The sequence below is a fragment of the Propithecus coquereli genome, unplaced genomic scaffold (assembly GCF_000956105.1).
Source record: "Propithecus coquereli isolate 6110/MARCELLA unplaced genomic scaffold, Pcoq_1.0 Scaffold139, whole genome shotgun sequence".
NCBI classification, from domain to species: domain Eukaryota; kingdom Metazoa; phylum Chordata; class Mammalia; order Primates; family Indriidae; genus Propithecus; species Propithecus coquereli.
In genome coordinates this window covers 5,746,647-5,763,387 of record NW_012138191.1, presented here as the reverse complement: position 1 = coordinate 5,763,387, position 16,741 = coordinate 5,746,647, and the positions used below count along the sequence as shown (strand labels likewise).

Genomic DNA, 16,741 nt, shown 5'->3' with positions numbered 1-16,741 from the left:
TGGAGGCAAGAGGGCTGCGCTGGTCCCGGCCCCCGGAAGGCGCAGGCGGGCACGAAAGTCTGGCGCCGGCGCTCGGCGCACGCGGGGCCCGAGCACGGGCAGAAGAGCAGCGCGTGGGTGAGCGCGGGCGGCGCGCGGGCGAAGAAGCGGCGCAGGGCGCGGCGGCAGCGGGCGCGAGGGCAGGCCCCCGGCGCGGCCCGACCCAGGCACTGCGCCACATACTCGGTGCGCAGCCGCTGGCACCGCGCGTCCGCCGTGCACGCCTCGGCCGCGTCCACGCATCGGTTCTCTCCCGCCGGGCTCGCGGACCCTGGTGGAGGAGCGGGAGGGCTGCAGTGCTCTGTGCGCCCTACGTGCACACTTCACCCCGCCCCCCGGCCACGCTCTCGGAAGGTGGGGGACGCTCAAAACCCGAGGGACGCAGAGTGTGGCCCAAAGACGTGGCTGACTGGCGCTGACCGGCTCTCCGTCGCGAGGATGGGCAGGCTCGGGCTCTGGGGGTCTCTGCAACACGTCAGGGTTGGAGGGGACGCATTGAGGCCCGAGCCTGGCCTTCCCGGAACCACCTCTATCCCTAGCATGGCCGCACACACCCAGAGAGGTCCACGGGGCTTCTTCCACCCTCACGGGCCCTACCTGATGGGGGAAACAGGCTTTCTGGGGGCCTGGAGACTTCTCAGACATGGCATTGAGGACAGCTGCCGCTCCTTGTCCTCTCTTCTTGACACGCTGGGAAGCCTGGCCTTGCTTTCTCTCCCCTTCTCCACCTCCCCCAACAGCGAGACCCTTTGGGTGGGACTATAGGTTTCTGCTTCTCTCTCCTTTTCAACCTTGTGCGCCTCCTACTGCCCCCTGCCTCCAGTGTCTTCTTGCCTCAGTCTTTTCCTGATGCTCCCTCGGGTCTAACTCATCCCGCCCCATCTGGACTCTGGCTTCCCCCAGCCCCTTCACCACCAGCAGCCAAGCCAAAGAGGGATTCTCAGCAAGGGCTCTGACCACTGGAGAGCCCATTTAGGCCTGGCTGCCAGGGTGTGGATTCAGAGAGGTCCCTAACAGCACCTAGTGTCGCCTCAGGTCTTGGACCTGCCTGTAAGTGCTTACCCGTCTTCCTTGCCAGGAGCTTCCTTACCTTGTTTCCACCCTCAAATCAGCGCATCGCAGCTCCAAGATCTCCTGCTTTAAACCTTTACCAGATTCCGTTCTCCACACCACATGCCATAAAGTGCCCCACCCTCCCCATGCCCCAGGTGGGGAAGGGGCAGTTGGAAGTGGAACAGCAGATGCGAGACACTGAAGATTTGAGCAAGCAGTCTTGAGGGTGGAGGAATGGGTACAGAATTGGGAAAAGGGAAACAACAGGGGAAAGTTCGTGGGGCACAGATGCCAAGGCTGGTATCAAGGGGGGGTGGCTCAGCTGGGCCCAAAGGCGGATGCTTGCCACACAGCGGGTTAGGTTGCCAGGTGTCCCCACACCCCAAGCACAGGCCTCTCCCCAGTGCCTCTGCATACTTCTGGCTTTCCCCGGAATCACTCTTTTGTGCTCCCACCTTGTCCCGGAGGAGCAGGGTCAGAGAGGCCAGGTTGGGAGAGGAGATGAGCGCTCACCCAGTAGCAGCAGTAGCAGCAGCAGCTGCTTGGACCCCAAGCAGCGCTCCATGCTGGACAGTGAACAGAGAAGGATGGCGGAGGCAGAACCTTAGTCAGACAGGTGCCAGCTTCCTAGTGCTTTCCCAGCAGGAGCACAGTGGAAACCCAGGTGTGTGTGACACACTGGGAGGAGCCTTTGCAGTGGCAGTGACTCCCCGCCCCCACTGAGTCCCCACCCCAGTCTGCGCTTTCAGGTAGATCCTAGAGTCACGGGATCCAGCACCTCAATGTGCCAAGAAGGACCCCAACCCACTAGCCCTAGTGTCCCCTGTCAGTTCCTGTGCTACCCCCAGCCCCATTCCCCTTAGTACCCCCTAGCTACCACTATGTTGTCTTTCTCTAAACAAGATACAGTATTGTTTTGCGTATGTACAGACTTTGTATAAGTGGTTTACTGTATTTATCACTCAGGAACTTGCTTTTTCGCTCAACACTTTTGAGATTTATTCATGTTGGTGTTTGTAGAACAGTTCACTTTTCTGCTGTATAGTATTCCACGAATGTGACTCTGCCATATTTTATCCATTCTTATATTATTGGATATTGAAAATTTTTTCTACTGTTTAGCTATTGAAAATAATGCTCTCTGCCAAAGACAAAAAAAAAGAGAGAAAATAATGCTACTATGACCATTTCTGTACATTCTTTCTGGAGTACGTGGACTAACATTTTAAATTATCTATGTATCTATTTGTCATCTAAACCTTAGGAAGTCTCTTGGGAAGACTTCCAGAGCTGAAACAGAAATGTGGCCCCAGGAGCAAATATCTCACATAGGAGACACCCATTTTTGTCTGTTTGGAATTGCTTCTTCTAGTAACAGAATCTATCTCTTTTTTCATGGAAACTGTTCCTTCCCCAGTCTCACCCCTTGTGGCTCTACTGGGCTGATTCCATCCCAGGACTCCAGGGAACTGTGCGTGACCCAGGCCTGGCCAATGGATGTACAGTATCTCTCAGGCTATCGTGACTGGCTCATGAATGGACACGTGACCCAAGCTGGACTAATCAGAGTTCCTTCTGGGATTTTTGCTGGGACTATAAAAGGTGCACTCTGTAAGAGCATTTTTACAGGAACCTGCCTGAGAAAAAGAAGTCATCCTAGAGCAAAGGAAGCGGGGGTAAAGAGGTAAAGAGTGAGAGGATGCAGAATTTGACAATATCCCAGTTATGTGAGCCCCTAAACTTCTTAAATGGCCTTTGCTCCTGGGTCTGGTGGATTATGTGAGCTGGAGGGTGTACCCAGTGGGATCCTGCAGCCCTAAGGGGTGGGGACCCCAATGGGCAGCTTTTGATGAGGCTCAGGGGTCCTGAGTGGGCGGCTGGGAGCTCAATGGGGGGAAGAAACTTCCAAGCTGCCTGAAGGTGCATGAGGTCAGCTGACTCGCTGGCACTGCCCTTGGGGGTCCAAGTTCCTGGAGTGGCTGTCAGTGGCCACCTGTCTTTCAGTCTCCTCAAATCAGGAGCCACTTCTCACCAGAGGCAGGATCTTGGCTTCTGGACTTGACTTGCTAAGAATGAGAAGGAGGATGGTCATCCCCTGAGGACTGGAGCCCAGGCTGCAAACCATGTGGCAGGGGGCCTGTCTTCCCAGAGAGGACCAATTACCCAGGAAGAGCCATAGCTTCTGCCTCCCCCTCCCAGGGGCTTCCAGCATCCTGGTCTCCATGACAACAGCTTCTCCAAGAGGTCATGTCTCATTTGCATAATAACCAAGCTTAGAAACCTCAGAGTAGGGGTAGGGAGCTGAGGGGCTGAGGGGTGAGAGGGTGAATGGACAGACATTGGGGGGGAAGGGCTCTATGTCGGGTCCCTACCTACCTTGGGGGTCAGGTGGAGCTACAGGGCCCAGGCTTCTCAGGGAGGCTGCTGGGCTCCGGCAGGGTTCTCAGGGTCTGGGAGCAATGGCGGACGATGAATGCTGTCAACACAGTCAGCAGGAGTCCCAGGGGCTGAGGTGGGGCACAGGGGACTCAGGGTGGCTGGGTGCTAAGTGGAGAGGAGGGGCCTATCTGGAAGAAGGCAGAAGGCAAGAGCCCACACTTTGCTTCCCTCCCCACCTCCCCCTGGGGCCTCACTCACCCAGGGGCCAGGGCTCTCTCGTGGCTGTGGGGCCCAACTCCGTGGGGCGAACACTGCACAGGGGGTGGTCCCTGCGTACAGGAGGTTGGAACAGTGACCCTGGGCAGGGGTCCCCGGGACTGCTTCCCTACTGCGTGGCGTCTAGCGAGGGGCCCTGTGTTGACTGAGTTTCCACCCTTCTGCTCTAAGCTCCCTTCCTGCTCCCTCCTGAGAGCCACCTCCACTTGTGACTCATGCCCTCCCAGGCCACTGGCACCTCCTCCCTCCAGCCTTGACATTTCTCCCAAGATTGCACCACCCCAGCAGCCTGGTGCTCTCCAGATGTTGGTATCACTCAGGTCCCAAAGAGGCCTGGATGTCCCCCTGTCCCCACTGTGGCAGCTGTGTCTGTGCTCCTAGCCATTGGGTATCCTGCTACCCTTGATGACTCCAAGCCATCTTTGGCTGTCCCCCCACCCCATCTCCCAGGGCCTTGCCACTTCCTTTGACTTCCCTTCAAAACAGTCTCCACCGACCTCAAGAGCCCATTCCAGAGGTGAGATGCAGACCACGCTCTGGCCCCCAGGCTGATGCACCAAACTCTGACCACCTTGCTCCTCTGCCTACACACCCTCATCACTACTCATGTGTCAAGGCCCTCTCAGCAAGGCCTGGTTGGTGCCCTGTCCTTGTCTGGGATGCCCTCTGTCCCCATCTCCAACCCAAACCCTGCCTTCTCCCTCTGCTTGCCCAGAGCACTCTCAAGGCCAGGCTGAGTCAGACATGGCCATGGGTGCCTGACCTGCCCAAGTTCCCAGTGCAGGGGCAGCCTCAGGACAACTATGCTTCGTATTATGTGACCCTCCTCCCAGATCACAGAATTGGGTTAGGGGCAGGCCCCTGGCTGACCGGAGGTATGGAGTGAAAAGATGTGCTGGGCCTGGCACCTGGGAACTTGAAGGGAGTGACAGAGGCGATTTGGGCAGAAGAAGTGGTAGAGGGCTGAAAACGAAGACAATGGCTGGGGAGGCCTCCAGGGCACAGGGGAGCATGGACTGCATTCTAAACTGGGGCAAAAAACGGCAAAGTCAAGGTGAGGCAGCCACCTGGTGGGAGAAGCTACAGACGTGGACAAGAGCAGCTATACTGGAGGGGAAGAGGTAGAGGGCTGTGCCCTGGGGTGCTGGTGGGGGCAGGCATCCACAACCTCAGCTTCACTGGGAGGCCACTGGGGCCTCTCTTTGCGCCTGGGGGCAAGGCTGGGGACCCTGCCCCAGCTCCCTGGAGAGCTCTAAGGAGAGGGACCACAAGAGTGGGCTCAGAGCCTACCCACTGCATGTGGGGTTCCTCCTCCAGCCCCAGGGGCATCGCTGGAGATGGGCTCCTGGGAGCCGGTAGCAGCACCAGGCCAGGCCGGCCCCAGGGAGCAGAGGCAGCAGGAAGCTAAGCAGCATGGCCAGCAGGAAGGCGTCATGGCCTGCGGAGGACAGGGTGGGCTGAGTCCTGGGCAGGTCCATCAACCTGGCCCCGCCTGCCTGCCTTCGCCCCACCGACACACTTTCAGGCGGCACAGGACTGCTGTCTACACTGCCACCAAAGCCCGGCTTGTCACAGAAGGGTGGAGCCCAGCCTGGAGCACAGTGGCAGTTATGGTTGCTATTACAAACCTGCAGAGGAGAAGAGAAGGGAAGGAGGGTGGAGTGGGATTAGGGACCCCAAAGTCACCCCCACCCCTTGCGCTACTCACCCCGTGGCCGTGGCAGGTGGTCAGGCAGTGCTCCAGGTCCTGGAAGGTTGTGTTCTGGCAGCGCCTGTCCTGGCACACCTGTGGGCAGGGAGCACTGGGCAGTGAGGGGGCACTCTGGCCTGTGGCACTCAAGTGGCAAGGAGGGGGCAAGTGGGCAGGACTCACCATTCTAGGTCCACACTGTGTGCCCGGCTCTACGAGACCCATGTCAAGCAGGTCCAGCTGGGCACTGCGGAGCACAAAGATTCCCTGACAGGTCACCTCGCTGCCATCCAGGTGAACAGTGGAGTCCACTGGCACCGTGTACGGTGCGAGTGGGCTCAGGTCTCCACCCTGGCACTGCAGCTTCCCACACCGAGCATCCCTGGGGAGGAAGTGGGGGTTGGCACAGCCTGCAGCGTCCCCCCTTTTCCCTCACTCCCCAGCTTCTGCTCCCCCCATTCCACTCCCCACCTCTGTGCACAAGGCACGAAGTGGCCCTCACTGTCCTGGCCACAGTTCCCATGAGCGTCTCCTGCGGAGTTCACCACCTGGAAACAGACCTCTGGGGCTGGGTGGGAACCTGAGAAAACATGGGCTGAGCTGGGGGAAGCCCAGGCAGGCAGGGGCCATGCTCGGCGGTCCTCAGTTCCCCCTGCCCATCTTCCCACAGTAGAAAACTGGGCCGACCCAAGGATTGGGGCAGGGTGCAAGGGTGCTCCTGTCCTCTCACCAGGCCCCCAGAGCTGCTGGCACTGCTGCTCAAGTGTGGGACACACACCATCCCTGCAGTAGCCATGGCCCCTGGCGCAGGGCCAGCCATCCAGTACATAAATGTCCGGGGGGCAGTTGGGGGAGGCACCCGTGCAGAACTCAGGAAGGTCACAGTCTCCTGCGGCCTGGCGGCACAGCACACCTGCTGGCTTCAGCTGCGCAGGTGACCCAGTGCGGGGAGGACAAAGAGACAATGGACAGTAAGAGATTCACCCCCAGAGCGTGTCTCAGAAGTGGGGGAGCTGGGCGGCAGGGGCCAGTGGACCCACGGAGAGCAGAGCCGGCACCCAGCAGGGGGACCGGAGGTCTCCAATCAGCCAAGGCCACCACAGGCCGATCCCAAGCGCCCCGCAACCCTCACCACAAGCCTTCCTTGCCCTCACCAGGCAGCGCGTGCAGCAGTCCCCTTGGGTACACTGGGCCCCCGCGCGCAGAGAGCAGTTGTGAGAGAAGCAGCAGAGGTCCCAGCACTCCTGCAGCCAGAAAGGCGAGGGGGGGACCAGGTGAGGGCGCAGCGCGCCAGACGTCCAGGAAGAGGGCGAGCGGGGACCACCCTTGGACCTCCGGGGCCCAGCAAGCCGACCTGACCTGGCTGGGGTCGCAGTCGCACTCCTCGCCTGCCTCCACGAAGCCGTTCCCGCAGCGCGCCGGCGGCACCAGCAGCCCCGGCTTCGGGTGATTGAAGAGGCACGCGCCGCCCCCCTTGCGGAAGAAGGCGCGCAGCTGGCGGCGGCTGCAGGCGCTGAACACGCGCGGGAACGGGTGCCTACGGGCGCGGGGATGGCGTCGGGCGTGCCGGGACCACCCCGAAACCCCGCTCCTCTCTGGTCCCCACCCCTGGGCTTGGTCACACAGCCGCCAGATGCGCTGGCACCGCCTGAGCGGTGGGAGGCTCGAATGCCCCAGAGGAGCAGTGACTGGCGAAAAGTCACACACGGTCCGGGGCAGGAGGGTGTGACGCCAAAAGTGGGCAGCCCAGGACCCAACGTGAACCAGCGGCCCGGCGGTGCTACTCCCGAGGTAGGAGTAACCTTGATAGGTTGTTCGGAAAATAATCTTCATACTCTTGAGAATCCACTTTGCCAGCGCTCCCTCCGTTTAAGCCTCATAAACAACCCTAAGATCGGGTACTACTATCAATGATCCCCACTTTACAGAAGAGGAAGCTGAGGGATAACCAAAGAGACACAGCCGAGGGGGCCCCTAGGTTCAGCGGCGGGTCCCCGCATCCCCCAGCCCCGCGCGTACCCGGTGGCCGCCGCCATCACGCAGCCGCCCTGCTCGGCCGCGGCCTCCACGCAGCAGCCGTCGGGGTCGTGGCTGAGGCCCAGGCTGTGGCCTATCTCGTGGGCCACGGTGGCCGCAGCGCCCACGGGGAGCTCCGAGTGGTCCTGGGAGGGCGCGGCGGGCGGTCAGCGCGGGCGGCGAGCCCTCCCCCGTGGCTCCCTCTGCGGCCCGCGGGGCTCACCGTGCTCACGCCTCCGGAGCTCTCGGCTCGGCACATGCCCTCGACGGGCGCCAGTCCCACGGTGTCGCCCCGGAAGACGCGGCCCCTGAGGGCGGAGCGCGGAGTGACCGGGCGGGGCCAGGAGTCGAGCCGCCCGGCCCGGGCCCCGCGTGGGCGTCAGAGGCACCCACGTGAGCAGCTGCGCCGAGTCGTGCGGCCGCCGCGCCCACAGCCCCCGGCGCCACTGCAGGAAGGCCCAGAGCGTGGCGTTCGCGTCCGGCGTGACGCGGCTGCGGTCCTGCTCGGTCCACACTTCCAGGCCGCTCAGCACCACCTGAATGTCCAGAGTCCTGAGGATCTGAAGGCGGGAGCGGCTGAAACCCGGGCCGGGCGCCCCGCCGTGCGGGGGCTTCTCCGCGGGGGTGGGGGCGCCCTCTCCTCTCCCTGAGCCCGCCGCCGCCGCGTCACCCCCATTCCTCCTCTCTCCTGCCCACCCCAACCTGGTCCACATAATTGGCGACCTCCAGGAGACGCTGTTTGGTGCGGTTCAAGTTTCTTTGCTGGGTCAAGAACTGGGAGGGCAGAAAGACCACGGCGTGAGGGGCTGAGCTGGCTCATCCTGGACCCGCCGCCCGCCTTGGGTCTGCCCTCACCAGGGTGTGGTCAGCCACCAGGTACAGCTCCAGGTACCTTGGGGTCCTGTTGGCCTCTCGCCTGTCCTGCGCACGGGCAGATGGGGACCCTGAGTTGCAGGCTGCCGGGCCGAGCCCTGACCACCATCCCCAATTCTCAGAAAGAACAGTTTTAAAATGTTATTAGAACTAGTTTCTTCAGCCTTCGATAAAAGTATCGGGACAGAAGGGGGACTGGGAATTCCTGTCTCTTCGGATTTGGAGGGCTATGGATACTGCCTTCCCACTCCCACCCTGTGCAAGCCCCTGACCCTGCTCTGCGGAGCACGAGGAAGGCTGGCCTTGTCCCTTTTGTCCCCAGGGCCCCTGTGGCCACAGTCCCCTTTCCAGGTAAGCAGCTGCTCAGTCCGGAAGATCTTGTGTCTCGAAGAGTCCTCGGAGTCCCCAGGAGGCCAGGGGTGCAGATAGTAGCTGGCATTGCTGCTGAGCGTGATGAGGCCTCTAGGGTGCAGAGGGCCAGAGGGGTGTGAGGGAGCTCCTTCCCATCCCCAGGCCAGCCGCCTCCCCCAGAACTCCTCACCTCATCCCAGAGCAGGTGCTGAGGACCACCCAGGAGGCAGGGAAGCCCCTCACACGCCCATGGTAGTGGCAATTATCCTGGAGAGGAAGATACCCACCCAGCCCCAAGTCTCAGCCAGGGCTGAAGCGGGAGGGGCAAGAGGGAGGGCTTGGTGGGGGGCTGGCTCCAACCTCTCCCTAGGAACAGAAGCAGGGGAGTGGGGTAGGAATGCAGGGGGCGCATCCCCCAGCACCCCTCACCCTGTTCTCAGAGCCCATGGAGGTATCTCACCATGTGGCTGGGGACCAGCACCACGGGCTGCCCATCTGGGCTGTAGTGGGTTTCTGTGTATCCTGGGGCCAGCAGCCTGCTGGGAGGGGGTGTTACAGGAATCACCTAAGCAGCCCTGCCTCCTCCAGGATGCCTCCCAGCCTTCCTCCCAGATGCTAACTGAGCAGCTCTGTGAATGAGGCACTCAGGGTGCGTCCTAGGGAAGGGACAGGAGTGCTGTGTCTTGCTCAGCTCAGAAACACTTTGAGCTGGAAGGAGACACGTGAAGGTCAGGAAAGAGCCGTGGCGATGGCATGGATGGGGGGGCAGGGGAGTAGAGGAGGCACCGGGGACGAGCAGAGCTAGGGGAAGGGTTTGTGGTCCCTGTGGGGCCTGCAGCAGGCAGCCGGATCCACAGGTCAGGAGGGAGGATTCAGGGGGCACTGCTGAGGGGCGGGACTTGCAGCCAAGGAAGTGTGGTGAGCCCCAAGATACCCTGCCTGCGGCCTGCCCTTGTCTGGTCAACCCTCTGGCCCCTCCCACCACAGATCCTTTAAATCGTCTCCACAGGCCCCTGTCCCCCACATACCTCCCACCTGTCCTTCAGTGATGCCCACCCCCTGCTTCCAGAGAAAACAGAATCCCTGCCTGCCCGCACCTGCTCCTGCCCTGCCCACCTGAGCAGGGATCCCCTCCCCCACCTTCTCCAGACCCTGCTTGAGTAATGACCCCATCTTCCGGCTCCATCTCACCAGGATCTTTCCCACCAGGACGGATCAACCATAAGCCAATCTCTTCTTTAAAGAAAATCGTGGACCCCAGCCTCACCTTGGCCTCTTTACCTCCAAACCACCCCCAGGTGACACCTGCTTCTCCACCTCCCTGTCATTCCCCACCTGCTCCAGCTCTGCTCCCCCACTGCACACACACATGCCACCTTAGGAGGTAGGAGCTGTGATCACCCCATTGAAAGGGTAGGGGCATGGAACCCCAGGGAAACAGTGGTTAGGCGTGATGGACCTAGGGTTCCTGGTCCACCTGACTCCGTGGGGAGAATGAAATACGTGTATAGGCTTAGAACAGCGCCTGTGATGAAACGAGCACTCAGTAAGTGGCACCTATTGATAATATGGTCTGAATGGCTTCAAGACCCCGCACTCCTTCTTAGACATGCACCTGACCCAGCCCGGGGCTCTAGCCTGAGCACAGCTCTGCCTGTTCACTCACCAGCTCAACATCTTGGGCTCCACATGGTCCGGGACACTCAGCACTAAAATGGCCTTCTGTGATCTGGCCCTACTGGGACTCCCCAAATTCATTTCCCCTGCTCCCTTCCCTGGGGTGGAAACCTTCCAGGCAAGCTAGACAAATTGTCACCCCCAATGTAACCAGCGCCCCTTTGTCTCTGCCATTCCCTCAGCCTGGAGTGCCGTCCCGTCGTTGGAATCTTATCTGGGATTCCTTTGACTGGGCAGATCCTGCAAAAGGGAGCTAAGATGCTTCTGGGCTTGGGACCAGGAATGTGCCACAGCAGGGCTGACCCAACCTCAACTGTCCACTTCAGCCTCCAGGGGGCCAGCGGCAGGCCTGCGTGACTTGCTCTGCCACCTGCAGCCCTTCTGGGGCCCTCTCTCCCTCAGCTTCCCTCACAGATCCATGTCAATCCCTGCACCCCAGCACTGACCCCTCCAGGGAGGTCTGTCCTGGGCTCCCAGCCCCGCCCCAGCCTGGCACTCACTGCTTCTTCTCCAGCTCAAGCACAAGCTCCTGGCCTTCAGCCTCCAAGGCCACCAGCCCCGACTCTGGTTTTGAGACCTGTGCGAGAAGGAGTGCAGGGCTGAGATGGATGGGCCTCCAGGCTCCTGCCTGCCAGGGAGCGGCAAGGAAGTTCATGGGGAGAACATGGGCTGGGGTGGGGCCAGCAGCCCCCACCGTGTGTCATGGAGGGCATGGAAGGGTGTAGGGGGAAAGCATGCAGACAGAGGTGTTCCCAAACTCAGGATGTTTGTTGTTCTGAAAACAACCACTTGACAGTGCCTAAGCAGAGTCCCAACAGGTACAGACGACATCCTCCCCAGAGACTGGGGTCCCAGAAAAGTACCCTGCTTTGTCCATGGTGACTGGGCCCTAACCTGGCCTGCCCTGTTCTTTCGAGCCCAGAAGGGGCTTGCAGGGCAGGGAAGCAGCGGGGTCCTGAGGACACCGTGGGGGCATTGGGCAGCCATGGCTCGGGTGTCTCCCATCCTCTGGCAGCTGGGGCTTATTTCTGTATCTCGCCACCCCTCATTCCCTAGGGAACACGCACTTGATCCCTCTGCCTCGGATTCTGGCTAACTGCCCCCTCCCAAAGCTTTCCTCGGCCTCCCGCAACCCCCTTCCCACCTGCTTCACTGAGCTCCAGCAGGACATATGGACCCCATCCCTGGCCAAGAGGAGATGCTGGATCTCAGCCTGCTGTCAGGAGCTGTGAGGACCCCCATGCTCCCCTTGTCTACTCAGCCTGGCTGGGGGCCCAGAGTCAGAGCCAGCCCGGGAGCTTCCTGGAAGGCTGCTGTGCCTTCGGAATGTCTACTCCACCCTAGGCCCTCCCCTTTTATCCCAAAATGCACTGGGCTGGGACCCTGGCCAAGGGGCTCAGAGTCTTGGGGGGCGCCTTTCCTCCACAGGTGGGGAGCAGACAGCCCTTTCCTCCCCAGCCACAGGCCCCACAAGGCCCCAAGCATGAGCTCATATGGCTGGAATGCCACTTGCTTTATTGGGGAAAGGTCTGCGCTGGAACAAAGGCAGTGGCCCAGATGGAAGGCCACACTCAAGGTCCCTGTCATTCTGCAGACCCTGCTATCTTCCTTTCTTGCTCTCTTGGTGACCTCACCCCTCAATATTATACCCCATCCCATCTAGAAGTGTGAGTGTTTCCTGCCTGTTGGAGGGGACACTGCCTCTATTCTGTGTCCTGTCCATGTCTTCCTGGGGGCAGAGGCCCCCAGTGTGGGAGGCAGGGCCTCTCTGGGATTGCCCTCGTGATCATGGCTCAGGCCAGATGGAGAGCGAGCCCACAGTTGGAGTGACCCCAGTGTGTGCCCAGCCTTCCCTCTGCCAGGGATGTGGAGGAAACAATCTCAAAGCTCATGGGCCAGTGCTCTGCCAGTTGAATGAGGGCCCTGAGGGTCTGCGGGTCCCCTAGGTGGCGACCTGCTGGGCCTCTGGGAACCTCCCAGCCTTATGACAGTGCTCTCCTGTCTTCCCCTCACTGGTCTTGGGCAGTGGGGCTGTCCTCTCTTGCCTGGAAATTCAGAACAAAGAGGGCTCTCTAGGCTTGGCAAGGGGTTTGGCCAATGGTTTAAAAGTCTTTTGGCCCCAGGATCCCGGGCTAGAGCTATGTGACTGTGGGCAATTTCCCCAGCCTCTCTGGGCTTCAGTTTACCCCTCTGTGAAATGGGCATATTGAAGCCACTGGCTCCTTAGTTTGCAGCACAGATGTTGTAGCACAAACAGATGGGGTGTGGCTATTTTAGAAGCATGTGATGGGCAGGAGTGGGGAAGAGGCCAGGGCAGAGTGTCCTGGAGAAGCAAAATGGGGTGGGCTTACATCTGGAGGGCAGCAGTAAAGTGATCAGTGTCCCCATGGCCAGAAATGGACTCTGCATGAGCCAGTGAGGCTGAAGTTTCAGGGCCCTCAATGTCAGGGCCCTAAGAGGGACAGCAATGTGTCCACAGGGTCACATGTTCTGGTAAACTTTGCAAAAGGAAGATATTTTGGTGCTTTCTTAGAGAGACTCCTGAAAAGCTTCAGGCCCCACAAACTCTGGACCCCTCTGCCTAGTGGGGGTGGGGGTAGCCCAGGTAATCCAGGGAAGAAGGGAAAGGGGGGAGGTGGGGTAAAGGACACTGAAAATGACTTCCATGTGTGCAGGCTCACACAATCTAGATGTCCAACCCCCCACATCCCTCACCTGCCAGCCCAGAGGGGCCTAAAGGAGTTGTGACTCAGTGGTTCTGGAGATCCCAGCAAAACCACCATGCTGCAATTTGGGGAGGGCTGAAAGGCCTGGGAGACCCGGGTGATGTAGCACTGACCAGCTCCTCCAGGGTGACCATGTGCCAGCGTCGTCCATCCAGGACCCAGTGGGGGGTGACTGGTTTTCCAGGGATGTTTCCTGGGGTGAGGACAGAGCACAGGGTGAAGGGGACCTGAGGGACATGGGGAGTGGGGGACAGCAGGGAGGAACGGAAAGCCTTGAGGGACAGACTCCATCCTCAATACTCGTGGGCTCAGCCTGGAGAAGGGTGGACACCTAAGGGCATCTTTGGAACTAAGGAGCCACCAGGGAGGTGGCAGAAGAGAGACAGAGGAGCCTGGGAAGGGACAGCTCAGCTGGGGATGCGGGAGCCACCTGACCTTTGGGAGGGGGCAGGTTTGGGGTCAGAGTTCACAGGGAAGAGGCCAAGGCCCCCAGTGCAGAGGGGAAGGGAAGAGGCGGGCAGCCTCTGGTATTTTTAGACTGGGCAGCAAATGCCTTTAGGATGAGAAATCCGTGAAGAGAGGATGACTGTCTCCCCACCAGCTGAGAAAAACAACAGCCAGATGTTGTTGTCTTGGGAGGTCCACCTTGCCCAGAGCTCTCCTGGGGTCTTTGTCCTGGTGGCAGGGTTCCCTGGACCCTGGCCCAGGAGTCCCCTCCTCATGTCTTCAAGTTGAGGCTGGGGACAGAGCCTCTATGCTTCTAGGCCAGGTCAGGCCGGGTGTGCCTAAGGGGGCTCTAGGAGGAATTCCAGAGCCAAGCATTACTCAGAGGGCTCCTGGAACGCTCCCCTGGAATGCTCCCGGCCCCCACCAGCCCAGCAGCTCTCAGCAGCTCTCAGCAGCCCTGCCCCGAAGGAGCCTGCAGCCAGCCCTCCCTCCCCTCTGGGACTCAGTCGCTCCGCAAGCCCAGCTTCCAGAACAGACGGCCCCCAGCCCACCCAGCCCTGGCCCCCCGACCTTGCCCAGGCTGATGGTCACCCATGCTGCTGGGTCACCCCAACTCCTTTTTTCTTCTCTCCCAGACCGGTGCACCAGCATCAAAGCTCTGGGATGGCAGCAGCTGCAGGAGCCCCTTCCCCACAAAGCCCTCCTTGACTGGCTGAGCGAGTTGCCATGAAGCAGACCCTGGGAAAGGAGGCTAAAGGGGCTGGTGTGGGGAGGGGTCTGAGAGGGGCTGGAGGGAGGAGGGGGAGGTATCTCAGCCCAGAGAGGACTTAACTGGGGGTGGAGAGCTGGGTCTTGCTGGTTCCAGGCCTGTAAGGGTGGGGAGGCCAAAGGATGGGCCCGTGCAGGGGTGGGGGTGGGTGTTCTCCACTGGCACCCTGACGAGGGAGAGGGAGGCAGAGCCGGGGCTCTGGTGACTGGGGTGGATGGGAGTGGAAACCTAGGGAGCCCCTCTCTCCCAGGGGTCCCACCCATCACCCTCCTTGGCCCCAGGCTTGCCCACTGAGGGGAGTGAGCCAGGGAATGCCTAGGGACCTTCCCCAAGGCATGAGGACTGTCATCCCTCCCTCTTGGGTGAACAGAGCAGGACCCTGTACCTGTCAGGTCCTCAGCACGGTGCTGTGAACCCCACAGCCCCCAGGCTGCCCCACTCAGCCCTTTGTGCCTCCTCTCTGGTTGCCCTCCCTGTCCCCTGGCCAGGCACTTGATGTGCAGGACTCGCTAATCCTCCCACCCACTTGCCGAGGTTGCTGTTTCAGCCCATCTGACAGAGGGTTTGGAGAGGTTACAGGCAAGAGACAGAGCTGCAGTCATCCCAGGGCACTGCTAGACAGGCACCTTCTGTTTAGAGAAGTCCTTCTCTATCTAACCAAACAAGGCAACAATATAAACAATATACACACTGCCCCAAGGCCCTGGGAGGAGGGGAGGAGGGGATGAGCTGTGAGACCACAGCTAGTTCTGCAGAGCTGAGGACAGAACTTGGGGGGACCAGTGGGCATGGGGGCTTCCAGGAGGAGGGAGCCCCGCGGAGCCCTAAGGGGTGGCAGAGCAGGAGCGGTTCCGGGGCGGCGGGGGCGGGGAAGTGGCGAGAGTGCAGGGCCAGGCCCGGGGCCAGACCTGGGCAGCGGCTGAGAGGGGAAGGGTCCATGGCCCTCGGCTTTGCCGGTGGCGCAGTGGCAGCCAGGCAGAGTATGGGCAAGTCCAGCCCCGAGGCCAGCCCAAGCACAGTTGAGCGTCCCTGGGCAGGTCCCACGGAGACCCACCCAAACCCTCCCCACGCCCTGACCACCTGGCCCTGCGGTCCTGGGGGTGTCAGATCCTCCATCCACTGCCCCGGGCTCTGAACGGGACGCACTGCGGCGGCCACCTCACCCCGTGTCGCCTGCCCCGCGGGGCTCACCCCCGTCCGCTCCTCACCTGGAAGCACCCCAGCGCCCGGCACCGGCCACAGGAGCAGCAGCAGGAGCACCGGCGACCCCCGAGCTCTCCGGGCCCCCCGGCTCATAGCTGTGAGCGCCTCGGCCTCACAGCTGCGGCTCCCGGCTGCCGGCTCGCGGCTCCTCCCGGGCTGGACTGCGGCCGCCCCACGCCCCGCGCAGCCCCGCCCGCGCCGCCTCCGGACCCCGCCCCCCCCCGCCACCGTGCCCCTCCCCGCGCGGACCCTCGCGGGACTCAGCAGCACGACCCGGCCTCGTGCGCCCTGGGAGAGCCAGGGCGACACTCCTGGGCTGCTGCAGCTGTCCAGAGGGTAGACCTGGGCCGGAGGTGGGGATGGCGGTGGGGTGGGGTGGAGTGGGGGCGTAAGTGGGAATCTGCGCCGCCCCGCGGGTGACCTGCCCGCGCCGTCCCGTCGGTCTCAGAGCTCCCCTACTAATGGGGGTGGGGGGTGGAGGGGAAACCGCAGGGAAGGTTCTTTGAGGACCACAGCGGAGTAGGGTGAGGTGGTGGACAGAGGCTGCGTCTGGGGCCGCCTGTTGCTGCTCGGGTGTGCCCAGGGAGAGCCCTGGCCTTGTCACCCGTCCTGCCCAGAGGCGCCTCAGGGGAGATCCCGGGGAAGGTTGAGCCGGGTCACGCACCGCACAGCACTGGGCTGGGTGCCCCAGGGGAAAGGAGGCCAAGGCGACCAACCTTGGTCAGGGTTGCCCAGCTCCCAGCCACAGGGGCCGCCAGCCCCTGCCCCCAGGCGCGCACGGGTTGGGGGGAGCAAGTGGAGGACGTGGGCTTGGGGGCTTCAGTGCTGGGCAAAGGCCATAATACGGACAGGCAAAGGAGGAAGGCAACCCTTTGTCCCTGGCGGTGGTTGGAAGGCAGAATTGTGCAAAGCCACAGATTCCCAGACATGAGGGTTCCTTTCTGCCTCAGTAACATCTGTTTCTTGTTTAAAAGATTTGTGTACTAGGTGTAAATTCGGATATTAAGGGATGTTAACTTTTTTTTTTTTTTTTTTTTGAGCCAGAGTCTCACTGTGTTGCTCCGGCTAGAGTGCCGTGGCGTCAGCCTAGCTCACGGCAACCTCAAACTCCTGGGCTCAAGCGATCCTCCTGCCTCAGCCTCCCGAGTAGCTGGGACTACAGGCATGCACCACCATGCCCGGCTAATTTTTTTCTATATATTTTTAGTTGTCCAATTAATTTCTTTCTAATTTTAGTAGAGA

At 61.1% G+C, this 16,741-nt stretch overlaps 2 protein-coding genes across 2 annotated transcripts in view; both read right to left on the bottom strand.

The window, feature by feature from the left end:
- The window catches only part of GFRA4 (GDNF family receptor alpha 4), a 3,153-nt gene extending 1,496 nt beyond the window's left edge, over positions 1 to 1,657 (bottom strand). The window contains exons 1-2 of the mRNA XM_012639247.1: positions 1,606 to 1,657; positions 8 to 310 (exon numbers count right to left, since the gene is read on the bottom strand). Coding sequence (XP_012494701.1) covers positions 8 to 310; positions 1,606 to 1,657 — 355 coding nt within the window. The remainder of the gene's footprint in view (positions 1 to 7; positions 311 to 1,605) is intronic.
- A 1,336-nt stretch (positions 1,658 to 2,993) lies between these two features.
- On the bottom strand, positions 2,994 to 15,592 carry ADAM33 (ADAM metallopeptidase domain 33). Its single transcript, XM_012639245.1, has 22 exons — positions 15,505 to 15,592; positions 13,194 to 13,273; positions 10,855 to 10,931; positions 9,138 to 9,216; positions 8,868 to 8,944; positions 8,599 to 8,788; positions 8,309 to 8,374; positions 8,156 to 8,227; positions 7,847 to 8,013; positions 7,677 to 7,761; positions 7,457 to 7,599; positions 6,797 to 6,974; positions 6,592 to 6,681; positions 6,168 to 6,363; positions 5,909 to 6,017; positions 5,621 to 5,819; positions 5,456 to 5,533; positions 5,267 to 5,375; positions 5,038 to 5,185; positions 3,730 to 3,800; positions 3,469 to 3,542; positions 2,994 to 3,158 (listed from the first exon to the last, which is right to left on the bottom strand). The coding sequence occupies exons 1-21, from the start codon at positions 15,590 to 15,592 to the stop codon at positions 3,505 to 3,507; spliced, it is 2,340 nt and encodes a 779-aa protein (XP_012494699.1). The 3' UTR covers positions 2,994 to 3,158; positions 3,469 to 3,504.
- Positions 15,593 to 16,741: the final 1,149 nt, after the last annotated feature.

Excerpts from the sequence above, each read along its gene's own strand:
- ADAM33 (XM_012639245.1), bottom strand. The coding sequence starts at position 15,592 with ATGAGCCGGGGGGCCCGGAGAGCTCGGGGGTCGCCGGTGCTCCTGCTG. Across the intron at positions 8,375-8,598 it reads CTCGTGCTCCGCAGAGCAGG|GACAGGCGAGAGGCCAACAG; the intron begins GTCAGGGGCTTG and ends GCCCGTGCGCAG. Across the intron at positions 6,975-7,456 it reads GTGATGGCGGCGGCCACCGG|GCACCCGTTCCCGCGCGTGT; the intron begins GTACGCGCGGGG and ends CCGCGCCCGTAG.